Source organism: Balaenoptera ricei, chromosome 10 (genome assembly GCF_028023285.1).
Source record: "Balaenoptera ricei isolate mBalRic1 chromosome 10, mBalRic1.hap2, whole genome shotgun sequence".
Lineage (NCBI taxonomy): Eukaryota > Metazoa > Chordata > Mammalia > Artiodactyla > Balaenopteridae > Balaenoptera > Balaenoptera ricei.
The window spans coordinates 45789008-45810456 of record NC_082648.1 but is presented as its reverse complement, the minus strand read 5'-3'; the positions used below and the strand labels follow the sequence as shown (position 1 = coordinate 45810456).

Sequence of the window (21449 nt, the reverse complement as noted above, 5' to 3'; positions counted from 1 at the left end):
AGGTTGCCCTCCTTGCATTGGTGCCGTCATGTCTGTTTTGCTTTTTCTCTCCTTCTCTCTCCCCTTCTCTGTCCCTTGCTGTTTTTGCTGTTGCTAAGCCCTGGGTGTCCCTAAGCTCACCCTATCTCTAGTTGACTCTCTCCCGCCTGTTCCCAGCCTGCCAGCACGCAGTTACAGGGGATTGTGAATGGCTCTGACCAGTTCGCCTGGACTGCCCCACTCTCTGTTTCTCCTGCTCAGTCGGATCTTCCCACGGTCTGTGCCCACCTGGCCTTCTGCAGCAGGAGACTTTTGGGGTGGACAGACCCCCTGAGGTTGACAGTGCGGGACCTGCCTATCTGAGGTGGGGCTAGAACAAGAAGGTGGTCCCCTCCTGGCTGCGGGTGGACCTCCTGCAGAAGCTGGCTGGACAGGGCCCCCAGAACCTCACCCCTGCACCCAGCGGTGGCATTCAGGTTGGTCTCTCTCTTGGCCTTTGGCTTGGGGGTGGTGGAGCACCCATACCCTTGGTCTTTTCATGCCACCAGCCCTGCCTGGTCTCCCGAGGGGTCTCCTGACCTCATGTGTTTAGCTAGAGAATGAGTAGACCAGCTGCTCACCAAGCAAGCCTGAAAGCAGAGCTGGGTCCAGCTGCTCTTCCTGCCCCAGGTGGGGCTGGCTGAGAAAGGACTGGGGGTCAAGGGAGCTGGTCCCAGCTCCCTCCAGGACTTAGGCTGGAGGCAAGAGATGCCAGCAGCTTTCTTCCTGGCCTTTTCCCAGGGACTCCAAGGAAGTTCCTGACCCCCAGGTGGAGGCCGGGAGGGATTAACTGATGGAGTCATTCATTCTACAGATGCCTACTGAACACTTCCCATGTGTTAGGTGCTGGGATGGACATCAGAGACTCCAGCCCAACTCAGGTCCTGGTGAAGCAAGAGGCCCTGGACACGGACCAGAGAGAGGGACGGAGGCCCCCATGCATCAGGACTGAGAGGCAAGGCCAGGAGGACCTTTCCTGGAGTCTGCAGCCTGAACAGAAGAGAGAAGCTCTCCCTGCCTGCACGTGTGGAGACCGGTGTGCAGATGGTGACCTGGACAGGTTGCTCGGCCTCTCCGGGCATCATTTCCCTCCCCTGAAAAATGACGGCGTGAGGCTAAGTCAATGGTTCTCAGGTGCCAACTCAGAATCACCTGTGGGCTGGTTAGAATTCACATTCCTGAGTCCCTCTGACCCAGGAGCTCTGGGTCAGGACCTACGTTGTTCCGCTGAGCTCGCCATGGTTTGATGGCCAGGTGATGGGGGTGGAGCTGGAAGGTGGCGGGGCCTCCCAGGGCCCCTCCTGTCTCCTGCTCTGATCTGGTCACTGGCCTGCACTTGGGAGGAAGCCACCGTGCCAGGCACTGGGCTGTGTTCATTTAGAGCACAGGCAGGTACTGTTACTCCCATCTTGGTGAGAGGGGAGTAGACGGAAGCCCAGAGTGGTTAAGGGCAATAGTCCTATCGTAGGTCCTCATCACTGCAGGTCTGGGGCATTTGTCTCCACTCCGTGTTGGTTTCTCTTCTTTTTAACAGAAGAGACGCTTCCCTTTTCCATCTCCTGACCTCTTCCCTTCCTCTATCTTTCCTCTCTCTCCCTGTCATCTCCAGTTTGTAATAATCTAAAATAACTTCAGACTCATCAATCCTTTTCTGGGAAGTCCTCCCTGTCATCCGCCCCGAGTCCCTCCTCCAAGGGGAGTTCCTAATCCCCATTCCTTCCTCACGGATGGGGAGGAGAGAGAGTCATAAACATCACCTTTCTGACCGTCACCTGCCCCACCTGACTCCCCCTTGCCTCCTGCTCCCTCCCTCTCATCCATTGCCAGTCCCCCCCGCCCCCCCCCCCCCCGCCCCGCTTCCTCTTCAGGTTTCAGAAGTGTTTGGTTCATAACAGAGGCAAAAAGCCAGAGTAATCCTCAGAAAGAAATCCTCTCTGATCCCAGAAGGAAGGATCGAGGTTAGATGCTTGGAAGAACTTCCAACTAGCCAAAGGGAACAGTCCTGAAAGGAGGCCGTGGATCCATGGGGGAAGCCTGGTCTCTATCTGGGCTTATGACCCTCTCCCTCTCCCCACTCCGTCTTCTTCACACCCCCGAAGCCCCTGTTAGGGTGACTGCGTACCCATCCTCTGACCTCTTCAGGGACACTGGTGTGTGTCGGGGGGTGAGTGGTCATGGGCTCCTCAGGGCCCCACTGATGCTGAAGGATGGGCTGGGGCACACTTCCACCCTGGCCTTGGCCATTGTCCTTGCTCTGGGACCTGTGCTCTCACCACCCACTCCAACCTCCCTCACCTTCTCAGGATGGGAGCAACGGAGAGCCTGCAGGAGCTGCCTCTCAGGAGGTCTGTGTGTGTGTGTTGTTACGTCTGTGGAGCCAGGGGTGTGTATGGCTGTGCGTGGATGTGTGTGCATGCCTGGCGGTCCCCCTGTGGTGTTTTATTTTGTTTTTTATTTATATTTATTTATTTATTTATTTATTTTATGGCTGTGCTGGGTCTTCGTTTCTGTGCAAGGACTTTCTCCAGTTGCAGCAAGTGGGGGCCACTCTTCATCGCGGTGCGCGGGCCTCTCACCGTCACGGCCTCTCTTGTTGCGGAGCACAGGCTCCAGACGCGCAGGCTCAGTAATTGTGGCTCACGGGCCCAGTTGCTCCGCGGCATGTGGGATCTTCCCAGACCAGGGCTCGAACCCGTGTCCCCTGCATTGGCAGGCAGATTCTCAACCACTGCGCCACCAGGGAAGCCCCCCCTGTGGTTTTGCATCAGAGCTGTGGCGACCCTTTGGTCTCTGTCCCCACCTTGTCCCTGGGGTTAGCTGGTGGGTGTGATGAGCTCAGGGCGGCAGATTGGGCCTCTCTCCAAAGGTGGGGCACTGGGGGCTGCTTCCCTGGATCAGGGCTCCGGGGTCTCCAACCCCGCCCTCCTTTGGGGCAGCGGGAGGCAGAGCTGCCTGTCCTGCCTGCATGTGGCCACAAGGGGGCTCTGGGACCAAGTTTTCCTCCTTTCCTCTGGAGCTGCAGCGATTCCCAGCAGGGCAGGCGCCCTGAGCTTTTCTGGGAGTGCAGGCCATCCTCCTGCAGCTGCCACTAAAGGGTCTCTGCCAGGCTGGGAGGCCACTGGAGGGTGACACTGCCTTTGCCCTTCATAATCCTAGTCTGTCAGGAAGTCTTCAGCTGTCTACCCTCCATTTGTATTGCTACTAGGGAGAAGAGATGGGGCTGAGTGAGCTACCCTTCCCCTTCTCCTTTTCTTTTTTTTTGCATTACCACTCTTCCCTTTGCCAGACTTAAAGTAAAGAACTTATTTTCTTCCACACCCCCTGACCATTAGAGTGCAGATTCTGCTCTGTCACAGCCAAGGACAGGATAGGCAGCAGCAGGAAAGACGTAAGCTAGACATCAGGAGGGACTTCCCGACCAAGAGGGGCATGAGCCACTGGGCTTGGTATCTGAGGGAGGCTAAACACAGGGGAGTTGCCTATTCATCTGGGGTGAGGCTCTGGTTCTGTGGGGCTGGGGAGAGTCCTCTGTGATCCAACGTTCCCACCTCTACTTCCCTAGTGTGGGTTAGAGAGGAGCGCTGGGTACAATTGCTTGCCCCTGGGCATCTCCGAGCCTCAGAGAACCATGGATGTTGCCGGATCCTTGGGCTTTGGGGATGGGACGAGACCTGTGAGGGGTCATTCAAAGGAAAACACCTGAATCACTCCTTCCACTGGCTGGTGATCACTGGCAGAGGGAAGGATAAAATGCCAGGGCAGATTGAACATCATCAACCGACTAGGCAAAGACTCCATTGATGCGGGGTGGGGGGGCCCTTCCTGGAGTGGGAGATGGCCCGCACTTCACACTCCTCCGTGGGGTGTGGAGGTGACTGGTACCCTTCTGTCCTCAGCACCTCGACTTTCCAAATGGGGTGTGAAATGTCGTCTGCCCCTCTTTCTTTCTTATTTAAAAAAAATTTTATTTATTTATTTATTTATTTTTGGCTGTGTTGGGTCTTCGTTGCTGCGCGGGCTTTCTCTAGTTGTGGCGAGAGGGGGCTACTCTTCGTTGCAGTGCGCAGGCTTCTCATTGCGGTGGCTTCTCTTGTTGCAGAGCACGGGCTCTAGGTGCGCGGGCTTCAACAGTTGTGGCACGCGGGCTCAGTTGTTGTGGCTCACGGACTCTAGAGCACAGGCTTAGTTGCTCTGCAGCATGTGGGATCTTCCCGGACCAGGGATCGAAACTGTGTCCCCTGTATTGGCAGGAGAACTCTCAACCACTGTGCCACCAGAGAAGCCCTGCCCCTCTTTCTTGTGTGTCTTCAATGCCAAGAGGGCCCTGGGGTTGTGGGGAAAGCAGAGTTTTGGAGTCTGACCCCACAACATGGAGGCAAATGGCATACCTCTCTGCCTCAGTGCCTCCATCTGTAGGGTGGGCATAAGCACTCCTGCATCTCAGGCGAAATTTGTGAGACTGTGTGTGAAAGGGCCTCAGGGCTCACAGCACAGCAGGTGCTTCTATCCCCCACCCCCACCCCCACTCCAGGCTCACTTGTTCTTGGAGAAGGAGAGAAGTGCCCGGACAGGAGAAAGGGACCCAAAATAATACTAGGGCCCAAAGCTCGGGGTCTCTGCTGGATGTGCCTGAGGCTCAAAGTCTTGGTCTCCCCGCTTCTCCTCCCCACCTTCCTCACTGCCCTTCTCTGACTCTTCTTCCCTCTGTCCCTTGCCCCACCTCTTTTCTTCCTGTTCCTTTTCCCCTCAGCTCTATTCCTCTGTTCTTCCAACTTCATCTCGCCATGCAGCATTAAATTAGGTGGAAGGGATTATTTAGAAAACCAAGAAGTGCACATCCTGTGCCCTGTGCCCCTGGACCATCTCCTGGGACTTCTCTTGCATATGGTTCTGACTTCTTGGGCTTTTTCTTGACCTCCCCAAGATGTTGATGCTTCTGTTCATGGGTTGGGCTGGGGAAGGAAGGTGGTAATGAAATCTGGTTCAGTTAAACAATGTGTGCTCTGGGGAAAGAGCTGAACAGGATGTGGTGATCCCTGCCCTTGAAGGACTCTCAGTTAAGGAGTGAGGCTGGGGCGTCAGCAGCAGGTGACAAGTGCTTCCTCGAAGGCTTAAATGTGGTGCTGGGTAGCCATGGAGGAAAATCAGGGAAGGCTTCACCGAGAAGGTGATAGTTGAGCTGGGTTTTGAGGGATGAGCTGGAGTCTTCCTGCTTCATAAGAGGGTGGGAAGAAAGACAGACCTTTCAGAGGGAACCACCATGGGCAAAGACATGTTGCTAGGAAAGGGAAAGGAGAATTCAGGGAACTGCTGTAGTAGTTCTCAGGGAGCTTTTGGAAGACTAAAATCCCAATCCAGGAGAAGTTAAGCAACAAGATCTAATGGTTTGCTCACCGGCCAGACAAGAGGGTTCCAGAACAGGGCGTTGCTCCCTGATAAATGAACGACAAGGAGAGGGTAGGACAAGGGACATTGAGAAGAGTGCCCTGGGCTTGAACTTCCTCCCTACTTGCTGCCTATACTACCCTGGGGAAATTACTTAACTGATTCTGGGCCTCAGTTGCCTCATCTATAAAATGGGGATAGTGATGCATCATCTACTTGAAGACGGGTAAGACAAACAGTGGGGTTTCTTGAGGTGCCTTCCAGTACTGAGAACTGTAGTATTATGATCACTCTGGGCTGTGTGACCAGGGAGATCTTCATGGAAGAGGAGGGCTTAGTGCCTGGCCTTAAAGGATGCTAATATTGAGCTAAACAGACAGGGGTGGGAAGCCTGGGGGAAATGTGGGGACAAAGGTCAGAGGCAGGACAGTGAAAGTCATGTCTGGAAGAAAATGTGTGGCTGGCGAATGGGGTTGAGAGGCTAGCTCTAAGGTAGGAGGGAAGTCGCCTGTCGGCAGGGCAGGAATGTGACTTGTGCTGGCAGGGGGTGTGGGAGAAAGACTCACGGGCACCAGCGTGTGAGCCCCACCCTCACTCCTGCCCACACTCTCTCTGCCCCCAACCCTCCTAGGGACCAGACTGAGCTGGAGACAGCCTTGAATTGGAGAGACAGGGTCTGTGGGATGACTGGGAATCAGGGACACGCAAATGCGATGCAAACAGCATGTAAATCAGCCACTCTCCCCTAGACCCACTGCCTGAGGTCTGTCTGGTCTGAGGCTGAGTCACGGGAGGAGGTGGGGGCAGAGGGTCTTTTCACCTTCCCTGCCAGGGCTCCTCCTGCCTCACTGGCTAAGCCTGGCCAGACATGGGGACACATGCTATGCTGCTCTTTCCCTTCTGCAGGCCTGGGAGCTGTCCCCCACCAAGCTGGAGCCCTTGCCTATCCTGTCCATCCCTGGAGGATTGGCCTGGTTCCTGTGGGAGCCTCCCAAAGCCCACAGGAAGTGTCTGAATCTCTCTGAGACGGCGAGTGAAGGGCAGGTCAGAAAGATGACCTGGGACAGAAGGAGCGACAGGGATGGGGCACGGCTGGGGAGACTGAAGGGTAAGGGACAGGGAGTGGAGAGGCCTGAGGAGAACACACATTCCCAGGAAAATGGATAGATGCGGACCCAGTGGGCGAAAAGCCCCAGAGACCCTGACTGACAGAGACAGACGGAGACAGCCCTTCTCATGTGTCCAGCCTGGGACACGCTGCACCAGTGCCTCTGTTGGCTTCCTCTCACCTGTCTGCCTGTCCCAGGCTGATGGTCCCTTTGTCTGTCTAGCTCTTTGTTTGTTTGTCTCTTTGTTTGCCTGTCTCTCTCCCAGCTCCTACTTTTTTCCCCTCTGCTGTCTGTCTGTTGGTCCAGACCTCTCTTTCTGTTGCTGCCCTCTGCCTTGTCCATCTCTCTATGGAGAGAAAACTGCTTACTGGGACTGTGGGACCCCTGGGTCCTTGCCTCCTGGTCTCAGACAGGTTCTCGCCTTTCCTCTTCTTGAATTTGGGTTTCAATTTCCTCCTTTCTAGGGTGGCCCCACCCTCTGCCTCTTATTGTGCTTATAAGACTCAGAGGTGTGGGCCAGTGACTGTATTTATGATTGCTCAGGCATTGGAACAAAAGGTTTAATTCACTTGAGACGTAATATTGCTTTTCAAACTTCTAAGGACAAAGCAAGAAGAAAATAATGATTGCAGCATGAGGCACAGTGGTTAGACATTCAGAGGGACTTCCCAACAGACAGGTATGGGAAATATTATGACAGGTCAGCTAAAAGAGATTAAACAAGCACCTTCATAGTCTCCTGTGGAGGAGCCCCATGGGAGGGGGGTGTTGGGCAACATGGCCTTCCCTAGTCTGTGCAGTCTAAGAAAAGGTCTTTTGCTGTTGTGACGTAGCAGGGACTCACATGAGGAGGCTAGGGTACCAACTTACCCTAGGGTCCCACCTGCGCAACTTCCCAGGTGGCCGGGGGAGAGGGCCCGAGGGGAAAGTGGCGTAGAGGAAGTGCTATTTATCTATCTATCTCCCCACCTCTACCCTGTTTCCCCACCATCTTCCCAAGCTCAGGACCACCCCGCCCTCCCCCACCCCTCGACAATCCATGAGAGATGGCTGCTGGGGATGGAGTGATGTATGTAATGCAGATAAAATGTCAGCAATTCTAAATGGGTCCGGAGATGCAGCCATGGGGTGGGGGTGTGGGGGACGGGGAGGGAGAGAGGGCGGAGCAGGGGGGACAGAGGAAGGGAAAATGAGATGTGGGTCCTCACCAGGATGGCGGCAGGAGCAGACACCCCCTCCTCCCAGCAAAGGCCGGAGGAGGGGTGGGCCCAGGCGGCAGGAGCCCAAATGAGATTTTGAAGAGGGAGCTGGAGGGTGGGGTGTGGAGGAGAGGAGGAGGCGGGCGGGGGCAGCGGGGCCGGAGCTGCTGATGTATAGCGGTTTCATAACTTCCTCAGTATTAAAGGCAGGTTCATGGGGAGGGCAGCACCATTAATCACGAGGCTGAATGGGGCTGGGATTTGCTGAGAGGCGCGCTTGCTGTCTGCTGTGCCCGCCCGGCTCAGGGTGGGAGGGGATAGGCAGGGATGCCCCTCCTGAACTGAGGCATGAGACCCTAGGAATCTATCTTGGGTGTTGGGCAAGTGGGTCCTTGAGGGTAAAGGTGGGGGAGCCGGGGACCCTGGTAGGAAGGAGGAAAAGGATGGAGAGGGTTGTGGTAGGGGCCAGGGGAAGAGGGCCAGGGGCTGGGGGGAATGATGGGGGCAGCGGCTGAGGGGACCCTGGGGGGGAAAAACTGGGGAGGGAGGATTGTGCATTTGAACATGAAATTGATCACATGTAAATACAATGCAAATGACATGCAAATGAGCACAGGATTTCTCTGAGTCCATAGCTCAGGCATTCTCTTCCTTGGACTGAGAATTGGGGCCAATTTGCATCCAGGTCCATGTCCAGTGCCTTGTTTCTTTATTATTAATATTTTCAGAGGGAGAACACAAGGTCTCACTTGCTAAGCGGGAGAGGGAGCCAAGGTGAGGCTGGTCCCTCTGGGCTCCCTGGGAAAGGGCAAGACCACCCCCTCTCCCCGTTGGGAGCGGTAGCATCAGGAAAATTGACACGCCTGAGTGACAGTGAAGGAGCTGAGTGGTAGGACTTCTGGGCTATGCACCTGAATTGATGGGAGTCTGAGAGGCAGAGGCTCAGCAGTGAGGCAGAAAGATGGAAAGAGACAGATCCCCACAGCTCAGAGACAGATACGCGGATAAGATGAGGACGCCTCACATGTCCTGCGAGGTAAAGCATTGTCATCCTCTCTTCTAGGTGAAGAACGAAATGGCCGGCCCAAGGTTCAGAGAGGTGATGAACTTCCTAAGGTCACACTGCTGGTAAGTGCCAGACCCTCAACTCCGAGATTCCTTGAAAGTTTAGTGATGCTTTCAACCCACCATAAGAGCATCTCTGAATGAGATAAAAATAGAGAACAGATATTCATCTTTTCAGCAGGTATTTATTGAGTACTTAGTAGGTACAAGGCAGTGGGCCCGTGCTCAGAAGACTAAGGGTTGGTCTCTCAAAATATACAGTCTAACAAGGTTCATAAGCATTTTAGCAATAAGTGAAACTGAACAGTTGGTGACAAGGGTCACCAGGGAGGTACAAGCAAAGGGAGGATCAGGGAATGCTTGCAGGGGGAGGTGGCATTTGATGTGAGCCTTGGGGAGTGGGTAGAATGTATTCAGTGACAGAGATGGGGAGGGAAGAATGTTCCAGGTGAGGGGGGCAAGATGGGCCATGGCGTAAAGGCAGAAGAGGATGAGGGAGTCAAGCTCTCTGACGTGTGGGAGCACAGAATGTGTGGAGAGGTGTGAGGGAGGTTAAGCTGTGATGGTGAGGGAAAGGGGGGATCAGGACACAAGACAGCTGGGAGGCCACGCCCGGGATGTGGATGTTACCCGGCTGGAGGTCAGCCGGAAGTAGAGGAGAGGGTAAAGCATTCATTCAGTCATGAATTCAGTAAATAGAGATTTATTGTACATGAACCACATGCCAGGGCTGCCCTGGTAGCTTGGGACGCCAAGCTCAGGTGAGGTCCCTCCTTTAGGAAGTTGGGTCAGCGGCAGCGTCCTCATCAGTACGTGCAGATATGAGAGCATGTCCCTCACGGTGTTAGTGTGAGGATTAGATGGGAGAATCCACATAAAGTTCTTAGGGTGCTGTCTCATCTAGAAGGAGCACTCAGTACAGGCTGGTTCTTGTAATCATCCTCATCACTACTCTGAAAGGTATGGGATGGAGGACAGAGGCAGGGAGAGGGGTCAGCAGTCCATTGCAAAACGTGGGGAGAGATGGAGTGTGGCAGTGTGGGTGGGAAGGAGGGGGCAGGTAGAAGGCTGCAGGGACCAGAGGAGACAAGTGACAGAGCCAGAGGCAGGGGCAGGGAAAGTGTGGTCTGGAAACACTGTAGGGGGAGGAGCTGGGCTGGGAAGACTCAGCCTTGGTCAGGTCCCTGCTCTGTGGCTGGTTTGCTGGCAGAGCAGGGCAGGGAAGGGGAGGGCCTGGGTGGTTGGTAGGCTGGAAGCTGGGGTTCTTGGGTCCTCTTCCCACTTGGCTACTGGGACCCTCTTCCAGACTCATCTTGACTTCTCAGTTGCTTAATTTGGCTCAATCTGTGGGAGATGCACCTCCCACTCTGCCCGAAGTGTAACTTTAATCCTCCTGCTGCAGGACCTAGCGATCAGACGAGTCCACTTGGCTGTCTGTCTGTCTGATATCTGTGTGGTCCCTTCAGGATAATTGCTCTGGACAACTCTAACACCACTCAGACAGATTGTCCGGCCTCCTGGCCCCGACATCTCCCACCACTGCATCAAGCCAAATTACTCAGCCCCCCCAAGCCCCAGGCTCTGGTGAAATCCGATTAGCGAGGAGAGCGCTGCGCTGAGCTGACAGCTCCTCCGATAATTGCTTCCCAAGTAAGCGATGCAAATCACCCCTCCAGCCAGTCCCTGCTCCTCTCCTGGGGACCCAGGCGTCCAGGCCCCAGGAGAGGGAGAACACCAGAGTTGGAGAGACTTTGGAAACTGTCGCCTGCCTCCAGCTAAGTAAAGGCCACCAATCCATAAAGCTGGTCTGTGCTGCCTCTGGGCTGAGGAGGGGGCAGTGGGGTGGTAAGGCTGGGACAGGGGCCCCTCTGGCTCTGCATTTCTGCCTTAACTGAGAGGGCGTCATTCTGCACCTCACTCTCGCCCCTTGGAGAAGAATCCTACATACCCATTTCCCAGTAAGGTAGATGAAGGCAGAGATACAGAAGACAGAGACAGTGAGATGCCTGAACCTGTTAAGAAATAAATGGAATGGGGCTTCCCTGGTGGCGCAGTGGTTGAGAATCCGCCTGCCAATGCAGGGGACACGGGTTCGAGCCCTGGTCTGGGAAGATCCCACATGCTGCGGAGCAACTAAGCCCGTGCGCCACAACTACTGAGCCTGCACTCTAGAGCCTGCGAGCCGCAACTACTGAAGCCCGCACGCCTAGAGCCCGTGCTCCACAACAAGAGAAGCCACCGCAGTGGGAAGCCTGCGCACCGCAACAAAGAGTAGCCCCCGCTCGCCACAACTAGAGAAAAGCCTGCGCGCAGTAATGAAGACCCAATGCAGCCAAAAATAGATAAATAAATTAAAAAAAAAAAACAAATGGATGAATTCACAGCCTACCTCCCCTGGTTCTCCAGGTATAGGAAGGAGGTGGGAGTGGGACCTGCAGGACCTACAGATAGCTTTCTCCATTTATGAATCCCCTCTCCACCAGCCTGGGGGAGAGACATCGAGGGTTAAGTCCCCACGGAGCTCTGGGCTGCGGCTGTGATATGATGTATCTTTGGAGGCGTGGGGAGCCTGATCAAATCCTGAGACTTCTGAGCCTTTACCAAGGAGGACATGTCTTTGGGATGCAGTGGTTCTTGCTTGCCCCATGCATCAGGGACTCCTCGCCACTCCCCTAATTCAACGTCCTTTTAAGGGCTTGTTAATGCCTCTTCCTTAATGCCCTTCCTCCTACAGCTTCCCTCATCCCATCTCCTGCTGATCTTGGAGACCTGAAACCACTTTCCTCGCAATCCTGAGCTTCCAGCCCCCAAACCTAGCTCATATGGGTCACTGTTTTTGTGGAAATCTCCAGGGACGAGTTGCCCAGACTTGTCCTCATGCTTGTGTGTCTGATGTGGCTCTATGGCCTGGATCTGGGGTCCTCAGACTAGCATCTGCCTGAGACCCTGGCACATGGCCATAACAGCAACACAACTAACCTTTATGGAGCACCAATCCTGTGCTACCCACTGTACTAAGCACCTTACGCAATTAAGTCACTTAATTATCACAAAAGAAGACTTGGATTACAATCCCATTTTACAGTTGAGTTAACTGAGGCACAGAGAAGTTAAATAACTTGCCTCAGGTCATTAGTAAATGGCAGAGCTGGGATTCAAATGCAGGCGGTCAGAGTCCAGAGATCACACTCTAAAGGCCTCTGCTACATCGCCTCTCCTCTCCAATGCTCTTTGAATGTTTATTGGGCTGACTGAGAGAGGACAAGTGAGACAGCGCCCACTGTAGTGGGGTAGAGGGACACGGCTACACTGACAAACACCTGAAGCCCTTCGGGGTTCCCAAGGATGCAGGTGGCAGGAGCCAACAGGGTGATACCTGTTACTTGGGGAGGGAGAAACATGGCCCTCACCTTCTCCAATCCCCATATCTATTTTCTGCACTGGAGCCCTGTGCTAGACAGCTCCCCTTCCCTCCCCTAGGAGCCTGGAGGCAGGGGAAGGGCTGAAAGATCAGCCTAGAAGCCCAAGTGATCTGGGAGTCTGAGCTAGGACTTCCAGACGCCGATAGATGGCGCTCGTGGCCCAATACAGCCCAGGCAGCCCAAGGAAACCAAAGGAAAACAGCCAGCAGGTTAACCCCTTCCCGCCTGGCTCCAGCCCCAGAAGCAGGCTGGTGGGCAGCTGAGGGCGCTGCCCCAGGCCTGGCTGGCCCCTAGGGAGTGACCCAACTCTCTAGGCTCTGTCCAGGCCACAGCCTGGGTCTGCTTCTGCTGCTTCCCCACAAGCTTTATCTGTAAATCCCAGTCAGCCAGCCCCCTGGAGACTTCCCAGAGGGCTGGGACACTAAGACATGGACAAGGCAGGGAGGCTCTACCGCAGCCAAAGTTTCATCTCTCAGGCTCCATCTCTTGAAAGCGTATGGATCGCTTTCTAATAACCTCCACTTCGGGAGAGCTCCTCACCTCCATCTTCCCTGAGAGGGACTCACCAAGTGGGGAGGAGTAGCTCGGACTAGAGACAGAGAAGGCCCCCAGGCCACTGTGGGATCAGCTACAGGCACTCACTGGGGGTTGCCCAAGATTCAGTTTCTCCCATGTTGGACTCCCTACCTCTGGGTTCCCTGGGGTGAGTGGGCTTACAGGGACAGAAACAGTTATCCAACACTTCCAGGAAGTTGGAATTGGGGGTGGGGGGCCTGGGGATCTCTGCTTGCCTGTCGCTCACTTCACTCATTACTGTCCTGTCAACAGACTTAGAGTGTGGAGGGGCTGCCATGATGATAACCTGGTAGTGCTTGGCAGCAAGGGGCCAAGGATGGGGTGGCAGGAGGGTTGTCAAAGGGTTGGTGAGGTTCCTAGAAATTTTTTTTTTTTTTTGGCTGCACCATGCAGCTTGAGAGATCTTAGTTTCCTGACCAGGGATTTAACCTGGGACCACAGCAGTGAAAGCCCCGAGTCCTAACCAGTGGACTACCAGGGAATTCCCTCCTAGAATTCCTAAGCAATGAGATAACACCACCGGTGTAGTTCCCCTTCCCTCCTAATTTTTGTTTAGAAACACACAAATGCATAGATCTACGGAGATAGACGAGCCTGAGCAGGGACCTGTCTAGAAGTTCAGGATATTCTTTTTTTTTTTTTCTGCATTGGGTCTTCATTGCTGCGCACGGGCTTCCTCTAGTGGCGGCGAGCGAGCGGGGGCTACTCTTCGTTGCGGTGCGTGGGCTTCTCATTGCGGTGGCTTCTCTTGTTGCAGAGCACACGCTCTAGGTGCACGGGCTTCAGTAGTTGCAGCACACGGGCTCAGTAGTTGTGGCGTGTGAGCTCTAGAGCGCAGGCTCCAGTAGTTGTGGCGCATGGGCTTGGCTGCTCCGCGGCATGTGGGATCTTCCCGGACCAGGGATCGAACCTGTCTCCCTTGCATTGGCAGGCAGATTCTTAACCACTGCACCACCAGGGAAGTCCCCAGGATATTCTTATTTCACTCATTCCAGAGAAAAAAGCAGAGATAGGGAGGTAGATGCACACAGAGGGAGAGAGAGACACACAGATACACAGCTATACAAGAGACTAGGGATAGAGATACATTTACATAGGCAGAGAGAGTCAAAGACACAGAGAGGGAGAGAATCTGGCACAAATGAAAGCTCAGGAAATAATGGAATTTGTTGAGGTGGATGATTAATTCAGTTTCCAAAGTCTTGCAAGGGTAGGGGTGGTTTCTCACCTGTGGTTCAGAGGGTCACTGCTCACAGTTTCCTGAAGCTCCTCCTCCATCCTTTAAGTTTTTGTCTGCTGGTAGGAGAGCAGGGGAGGCTAGGGAAGGGGGTAGCATCCTTGTTCTCTCACCTCTTCCTGTTCTGGGATTCATTGGTCTCCACCTGCAGGGAGACTGCTTTTCCCTGGTCTCAGTCATGGCTGTGCTGGAGTATTCAGGGCAGGGGGATGAGAGGAATCTACAAGATAACAGGACTTATGGTGTTTACAGTCTAATGAAAATATTATAGTCAAGACACAGAAACAGATCCAGAGACAGGACAAGAACAAAGCTAGGAGTGGGACAGCTTTGGATATTAGTATTGGGTTGGGGAGGTGGGAGGGAATGAACTGTTAGATGAGGCCATGAAATTGGTCTAGGAAGGTGTGCTGGACAGAGTATTCGAGGGGGAGGATTGGGAAGGATGGGAGGTCATAGAGCTGGGTAGACAGCAGAGCAGAGTCGGGAGAGAACTGAAATGGTAAAGCCATGGAGACAGGGGCTTGGACAGTAATGGAGGATGCAAGAGTCTCAAAGTCATTACTAAGGAGTTGTTAGAGATGCCAGAAGTGCCTCCGTGGATGTTCTATATACAGTCCTTGGAGAGCTGCAAAGGAGAGGTCTCATACCTGGGGCAGAAGGAGGGCTAGAAATGGTCTGTAGCCATTGTTAATACTCAGGTGAGTTGAGAGATTGCAGATAGTTGAAGCTCCTTGATTGACAATCCCTTTGGGAAAAGTGTTGTGGATGAACTTTTGGAAAGGTGATGCCCTTTACGGCTAGAATCCAGGATCTCCAAGATCCTTACAGAGCTTGGCTTCTCACTTCTCAAGTCTTCAGGATTTAGCCCCGCTGTAAAGAATAAACTACAATCCCCAGCGTCACTTAGGGCTAATTTAACACACCTTCCGGGAATTTGAGTATTTCCGGCGGAAGTGGCCTCAGCTACGCCAATCTCCTTCCCTAAACAAAGTAGACTACAACTCCCACAGCCCTCCGCGCCCAGGGGCGGGGGAAAGGAACCGGAAACCGGATGGGGCGCCGGACCAGGTGAGGGAGTGGGAGTCTGGGAACTTGGGGCTCTGGGGGCGGACTGGGAGCTCCCCGGGCTCCCCGTGGGTGGCAGGCGGGGAGTCGGGATGTCTGTGTTTCGGGGCCCCTCGCTCCGTCAGGGGCTCGCCCGGCGCAGGGAGAGCCGAGCCCATGGAGCCGCCCGGGGGGCCTGCGGAGACGAGGCTTTCCCGTCGGGCGGAGCCCGCGGGCGGAGGTCGAGATTTCTTGTGGAGCTTAGCCGTCAGCCCCCTCGGAACTAGGAGGAGAGATGAAATGTTGTTTCTGTGTCCATGCTCCATTATTATTATTGTTATCATTATTGGTTTAAGGATTTGCTGATTGTCCCTGTGGATTCCTGGAGTGCCCCCAAGGGACAGGGGAGTGGATAGTGTCTTGGATTCCTTCTGCACTTGCTGGGTTTAGTGTCAGAGAGCCTGGGTGGCCAGACTTATCGGTGGGTCACCCTCCATTTCCTTCGTACTTAATGTAATATGACACTGTCATTTAGAAAGTATCTGCCTTTCTGAAGTCTCTGGCCCTGGGTGACTTCAGATAGGACATCCAAGTTTTTCCTTTGGGCTTTCATGGTGTTTTGTTCAGGACATTAAAGCTGGAATCACAGTGTATCACAGTGTATAACAATTGTTTATGTGTCTTGTCACAGTCATTTATGAGCCTGGCTTACATTTTATTCATTTTGGACTTCTTCCCCACCAGGAGACTTACCACAGTGCTTACCATGTAAGAGACTCATAAATATTGAAAAGTATAAATGAGTTAACAGCTGGTGGTAGGTTGGATGGAATTTGTGATTTTTATTTCATAGAGAAGAGAGTTAAATGACTTAAGAGAACCTTAGAGATAAAACCAGGACTAGAATTTGAGTCAGTTGACACATAGCCTGCAGCTCTTGCCATCCGGTCAGGCTTTGAAATTCTGGAACACTGAAAATAAGACCTTGTCACTCTTTTGTGTACCCCCAGCCTTGCTGTCTTCAGCATGGGTCCCTAAAGATCAAAGGTAGGCTCAACTTAAGGCCTGAGAGAGATCCCAGACTTAGAGCAGCCAATCTACTAATGTTGGCACTGTGTGGGGAGATGGCAAAGCAAGGGCCCCTGAGACAATTGAGTTCTCCGCAGCTCCCTTCTCAGCTTTTGTTTGAGTTCAATTGGCCGTGGGTAGCCACCCAGACAGATCAGTTAAAGACTTCTGAGATCAGTCTAGGGAAGGATTTCCTAAGTTTGGCCCTGATTTTTTTTTTTAATTTTTATTTTATATTGGGGTATAGTTGATTTAAGATTTTTTTTTCTCTCTCTCTCTCCCACTTTCCCTAGGCTAGGGTCAGAGAACAGGTTGATGGATCAAGCTGTTGTGTCAACCTTGAGGTCCCATCTGGGGGAAGAGGTTACTCTTCACCTGGGCAAGGGGTTGAGAGGGAGAAGAACCATGGTCCCTGCCCTGTGGGAGGCCCAGATGTGATGGAAACATGCCAGAGCCTGGCAAGCCCTCAGAAGCAAGCAGAGGGCAAAGCAGGCAGCTGAGCCTTGAGTGAATTCAGGATGTAGAAGTGGAGAGGAGTCCATCAGGAAAGGCTCCTTGGTAGAAGGTAGTTTTATTTATTTTTTAAATTTATTTTGGCCGTGTTGCACAGCTTGCAGGATCTCAGTTCCCCAGTCAGGGATTGAACCTGGTCCATGGCAATGAAAGCCTGGAATCCTAACCACTAGGCCACCAGGGAACTCCCAGAAGGTAGTTGTAAACAGGATTGAAAAAAGATGGTATGGATACAGCTGAGCAGGTGTTTGTTGACTGCCTAATAAAATCTAGGACCTTGGAGCTATGGAGGAAAATTAAACAGGGTCTCCTCTCTGATCTGCCTCAAGTCTAGTCCGGGAGGCCAGGTGTGAATTCATGAAGAAGCAACTAACCATGGTGACGTGCAGTGGTTCTCAGCCGTCACCAACAATCAGCATCACTTGAGGAAGCCTGTTTAAAATACAGATTCCCAGGCCTCACGCCAGCCCTACTTGGGTTGGGCGAGGCTGGGAAGGTACAGCAAATGCTGCAGCGTCCCGAAGAGGGACGGCTTTACCAAAGGGACAGTTTGAGCTGCATCTGGAAGGGGAGGTATGATTTGCATGTGTGGAGGGCTAGGGGACTCACAGTCCTGCTTCACTCAAGGGGTCTGTGAAAAATTGGGTTTGTAGAAATAGCATGTGCAAGGTTTTGGGAGTTGAGGTAGGAAGGGCGTTTTGAAAGTGTTAATGGAAAGGTCAGGGTGGACCACTGGGTTTGCACGGGAGTGATTAGAAGGAAGATTGGAAGGAATGGCCTCTGTGGGTTACAGAGTTCGCTGGGGTGCTCCCTCTTCCTCCTTCCCCCCCTCCCTCTTTCTCATCCTCTTCCCTTCCCCTTCTACCTCCCCCGGGCCACGCTTTACACACAATATCTCATTCCATTTCTTATATCAATATTTTTAAGTGGATATTGTTTTTCTTAGTATTTGGGGGAGGAGACCTGAGGCTCTGGCCATGGTTACGTAGCTTGTAGGAGTCTAGTGTGAGTCTGGTAATCGTCTCACTCACCACTGAGGATTCTTGAATGTGGGCAAGAAGCTGGGCTGGGGTTGGGGGGTTGTAGGATTAGCAGGGTGGCCGATCGAACCATCTAAGGCAAGATGCGCACAGCCTTGAGTCAGATGGTTTGGGTTCAAATCCCAGCTTCATTATTTGCTAAGTGTGTGGCCCTGGGCAAGTTGCTTGATCTTGCTAAGCCTCAGTTCTCTCACCTGTAACCTGGGAACAGTAATACCCACCTCGTGGGGTGGTTGTGCACAGCAGTGAGGGGTACCTGGTACAGAGCAGTTGCTCACCACCTGGAAGCTGTTGTAATCAGCTCTGTAATTAGTCTCTGGGCTGTGGCTGTGCACCTGCATCCCATCCTTCAGCACACTGGTTTCCAGGACACAGCCTCTCCTGGCTGGGCTTGTTTTAGGTGCTGAAAGTTTGCCATGTAAATATTTATTGAAAACCTAGGCATGGCCTAGGAACCAGTGACTCAAAACCTGTGCCTGATGGAAAGGAAGTTTGGAGTGGGGGATGATTGGTGGTTATAGGTTATGCTCACCAGGTAATATATGAAGAGGGAGGATGCTTGAATCCAGGAGAGGAAGGGCCCTTCATTACCAGGAGCTGAGATGAGTGAGGGCTTGCCTGGACGTTGGGGGTGACTGACAGTCTCTTCTGAGCCCAGGAGGTGGTAGTAGGGGCCCTGGCCAGCCTGGATCCCTCCCACGCTATGACTGGGGCTGTTGGGGCCTCCGTCCATCTCTTTTCCAGGTAACAGTGGCATGGCTGTGCCCCAGGCTTTCCTGCTGGGGCCCCTCCATGAGGGGGCTGCCCTGGTGGAGCCCCAGCCCTCCCCTCGAAGCTCGGCCGAGGGCTTCTTGGAGGAGGAGCTCCGGCTTAACGCTGAGCTGAAGCAGCTGCAGTTTTCTGAGCCTGTGGGCATCATCTACAATCCGGTGGAGTATGCGTGGGAGCCGCATCGCAGCTACGTGACCCGCTACTGCCAGGGGCCCAAGCAAGTGCTCTTCTTGGGCATGAACCCAGGACCCTTTGGCATGGCCCAGACTGGGGTAAAGAGGTCGGCTTCTCCTGTTGGGTGGAGGGGGAGGCTTCAGGGTGGATGCTTGGCTGCGCGTGCTGTGGGGAGCCTGTGCACGGCTGTGGACGTGTGTGTGGGACCCCCCCCCCGCCATACACTGGCTCCTCTGGTCTCAGACACTCTCCCGGCCTCGCTGCCCCTAGTTAACCAAGCACATTAATGGTAGTTCCATTTCCCCTGTGAGCTGTGCACTAATTGCCTCTGAGAGCCCTTCCTTCCGCCAGCCCCGTCCTTTCCTTACCCTGCCGGATCTCCCCTCTCCCTAGAGCGTGCTTGGGGTCAGGAGAGGGAGCAGGACTTATGGGGTCCGTGGGGAGACTGGTTGACCGGGGTGGGTAGGGCAGAGATGCAGGACTTTCCGGCAACCCGGGTTCTGCTTCTTAGCTTGAGGAGAGCTTCGGAACAGAGCAGACTCCAGAGCCTGCGTGCTTCCCTTTCGGACCTGCAGATGAGTGACTGCCCCTCAGTGCGGTGCTTGGCGGGTGGGGGAGGGGAAGAGGCTTCAGGGCAGGAGGCTCAATCGCTTTTATTGATCCCAACTGGGGACTGAAAGGTGATCCATGATGATCGATGGAAACGACAGCTTGAGGCTTGGGGCTGAGAGGGCACCCAGAGAGCAGTGGTCAGCTCTGTCCTTGTGCCTCCTCTAGCTCTGGCTGCCTTTCTGTCTCGGGCCATCTGTCTGTCCCCCCTGCCACCCGTCACGCCCTGTGTGGGAGCACATATCCCCTATGCGCTTCCTGTACCTGGTCCCAAAGGCTCGTGGAGTAGAGGCAAACAAATAGCTTCTCCTGGACCGCAAGCCACATGAACAATTGGAGAAAGAGGGACAGGCTCAAACCAAGGGCCAGGAATCCTTGTCCCAGGCCCTTGGGTGAAGGTGGTTGGAGTGGGGGGTGAGTGGGGCGCAGCTAGATCCTCTTGGAGGGTGGAGAGGGGCTGGTTGGTTCAGAGCCCAGGCGTCAGGTCTCCAGTCTGAAGCCCTGGTGTGTCTCTCCTTCCCCACAGGTGCCCTTTGGGGAAGTGAGTGTAGTCCGGGACTGGTTGGGCATTGGGGGGCCTGTGCAGACCCCTCCCCAAGAGCACCCCAAGCGACCAGTGCTGGGACTGGCGTGCCCTCAGTCCGAGGTGAGTGGTGCCCGGTTCTGGGGCTTTTTCCGGAACCTCTGTGGACAGCCCGAGGTCTTCTTCCGTCACTGTTTCGTCCACAACCTGTGTCCTCTGCTCCTCCTGGCTCCCAGCGGGCGCAACCTCACCCCCGCCGAGCTGCCGGCCAAGCAGCGAGAGCAGCTCCTTGGGGTCTGTGACGCGGCCCTGTACCGGCAGGTGCAGCTGCTGGGGGTGCGGCTGGTGGTGGGCGTGGGCCGCCTGGCCGAGCAGCGGGCGCGGCGAGCTCTGGCCGGCCTGATGCCTGAGGTCCAGGTGGAGGGGCTCCTGCACCCCTCCCCTCGCAACCCGCAGGCCAACAAGGGCTGGGAGGTGGTGGCCAAGGAGAGACTGAACGAGCTGGGGCTGCTGCCGCTGCTAACGAAGTGAGCGCCCCTGTGGCCGGCACAGGCACAGGACGTGTTCAAGGTCCCCTGGGTCCTTCGGGACAAGCAGATGGCCACGCGCCTCCTGGACTGGAGCGACAAGGTCCCCCTTGGCTCCCTGGTTGCTGGGATCTGCCGCGGCAGTTTGGACACTACTCCTGCTTGCCCTCCCGATTCCTGCCCACCTCACCTTCCTTTGAGCATTGCTTCTTTGGTCTGTGGTACCCAGCTCCACAGAGAGCCAGCACCTGCAAACTGCTCTACCTCAGTCTTTCCCTGGAGCCTCTCTTTGGCGGAGAGTGACCTGAACAGTGACTTCCGAGGTCACATTTGCTGTTTTAGAGAAAAGATCCTACCAGGATCCCCACCCGTCGTCCTAGAACGGCTTCCTTCAGCTCACCCCTTGCCTCACAGGGACCAGGACAAAGTGTGGGTCATGGCTGCTGAGAGTGAACTTCTGACGGGAGACAGGCTGCGTCAGAGAGAGACAATTCGGTGTGGCAGCGTGGGAACGGCCAGAAGACCTGGATTTCCATCTCCCAGCTTTGAGACTTGTGAACTTTATGACTTCGGACAAGTTGCTTGACCTCTCCAAGCCTCAAGATCCTCATCTATAAGATGGGGTCCCTGCCTCGTGGGGCTGGTGTGGGGATTAGCTGAGATAACCCTTAAAAGTGCCTTGCGTAGTGCCTGGCACGTGGGTGCTCATTACACCTTTTCTAGCTTTCTTGCCCCCAGGATGGGGAGGCACGGCACTGCACTACACAGGAAGCCCCTCTGACCCAAAGACCCGGGTGGGGGTAGGGGTCTGGGCCTCCACCTGTAGCCTGAGTGACGGGCAGATTCTTGCCCCACCAGAGATGGACTAATGACTTTATGACAAACCCAGCCTGTGATTTTTCCGTCTAAGCATTAAAAGCTCCTAAACCCTTTTGTGTTGGCTCTTTTTCCCTCCTGCAGGTCAGGGGTAGAAGGTGGTAGTTTATATTTTCCCACCTCTTACCTCTTCCTGTTTGCAAAGGGTTCTCTTGGGTAGCTGGGGGTGGTATGAACAGTCTCTAATTGCCTTACCAAAGCTGCAGGGTCTCTGTTAGGGGCCTGTCCAGTGGTTTGTCTGCTACTTGGGGCACTGTGATGGGTGGGTGGGAGCCTGGTATCTCCAGCTG

The 21449-nt window shown here is 54.3% G+C and overlaps 1 protein-coding gene across 3 annotated transcripts; it reads left to right on the top strand.

Annotated features, from left to right (window-relative positions):
• Positions 1-15029: 15029 nt before the first annotated feature.
• On the top strand, positions 15030-20790 carry SMUG1 (single-strand-selective monofunctional uracil-DNA glycosylase 1). 3 transcript variants are annotated; one of them, XM_059936060.1, is made up of 4 exons: positions 15040-15082; positions 16420-16691; positions 18424-18722; positions 19760-20790. In XM_059936060.1, the coding sequence occupies exons 3-4, from the start codon at positions 18435-18437 to the stop codon at positions 20285-20287; spliced, it is 816 nt and encodes a 271-aa protein (XP_059792043.1). In that variant the 5' UTR covers positions 15040-15082; positions 16420-16691; positions 18424-18434; the 3' UTR covers positions 20288-20790. The 3 variants fall into 3 exon arrangements, with proteins under 3 accessions (XP_059792042.1, XP_059792043.1, XP_059792044.1); XM_059936059.1 differs by lacking the exon at positions 16420-16691 and having other exon boundaries at positions 15030-15082; XM_059936061.1 differs by lacking the exons at positions 15040-15082; positions 16420-16691 and adding an exon at positions 16709-17212.
• Positions 20791-21449: the final 659 nt, after the last annotated feature.

What these genes read in the sequence shown, in the direction of transcription:
- SMUG1 (XM_059936059.1), top strand. Translation starts at nt 18,435, where the DNA reads ATGGCTGTGCCCCAGGCTTTCCTGCTGGGGCCCCTCCATGAGGGGGCT. An exon ending in TTGGCATGGCCCAGACTGGG is followed by an intron (nt 18,723 to 19,759) that starts GTAAAGAGGTCG and finishes CCTTCCCCACAG; the next exon opens with GTGCCCTTTGGGGAAGTGAG.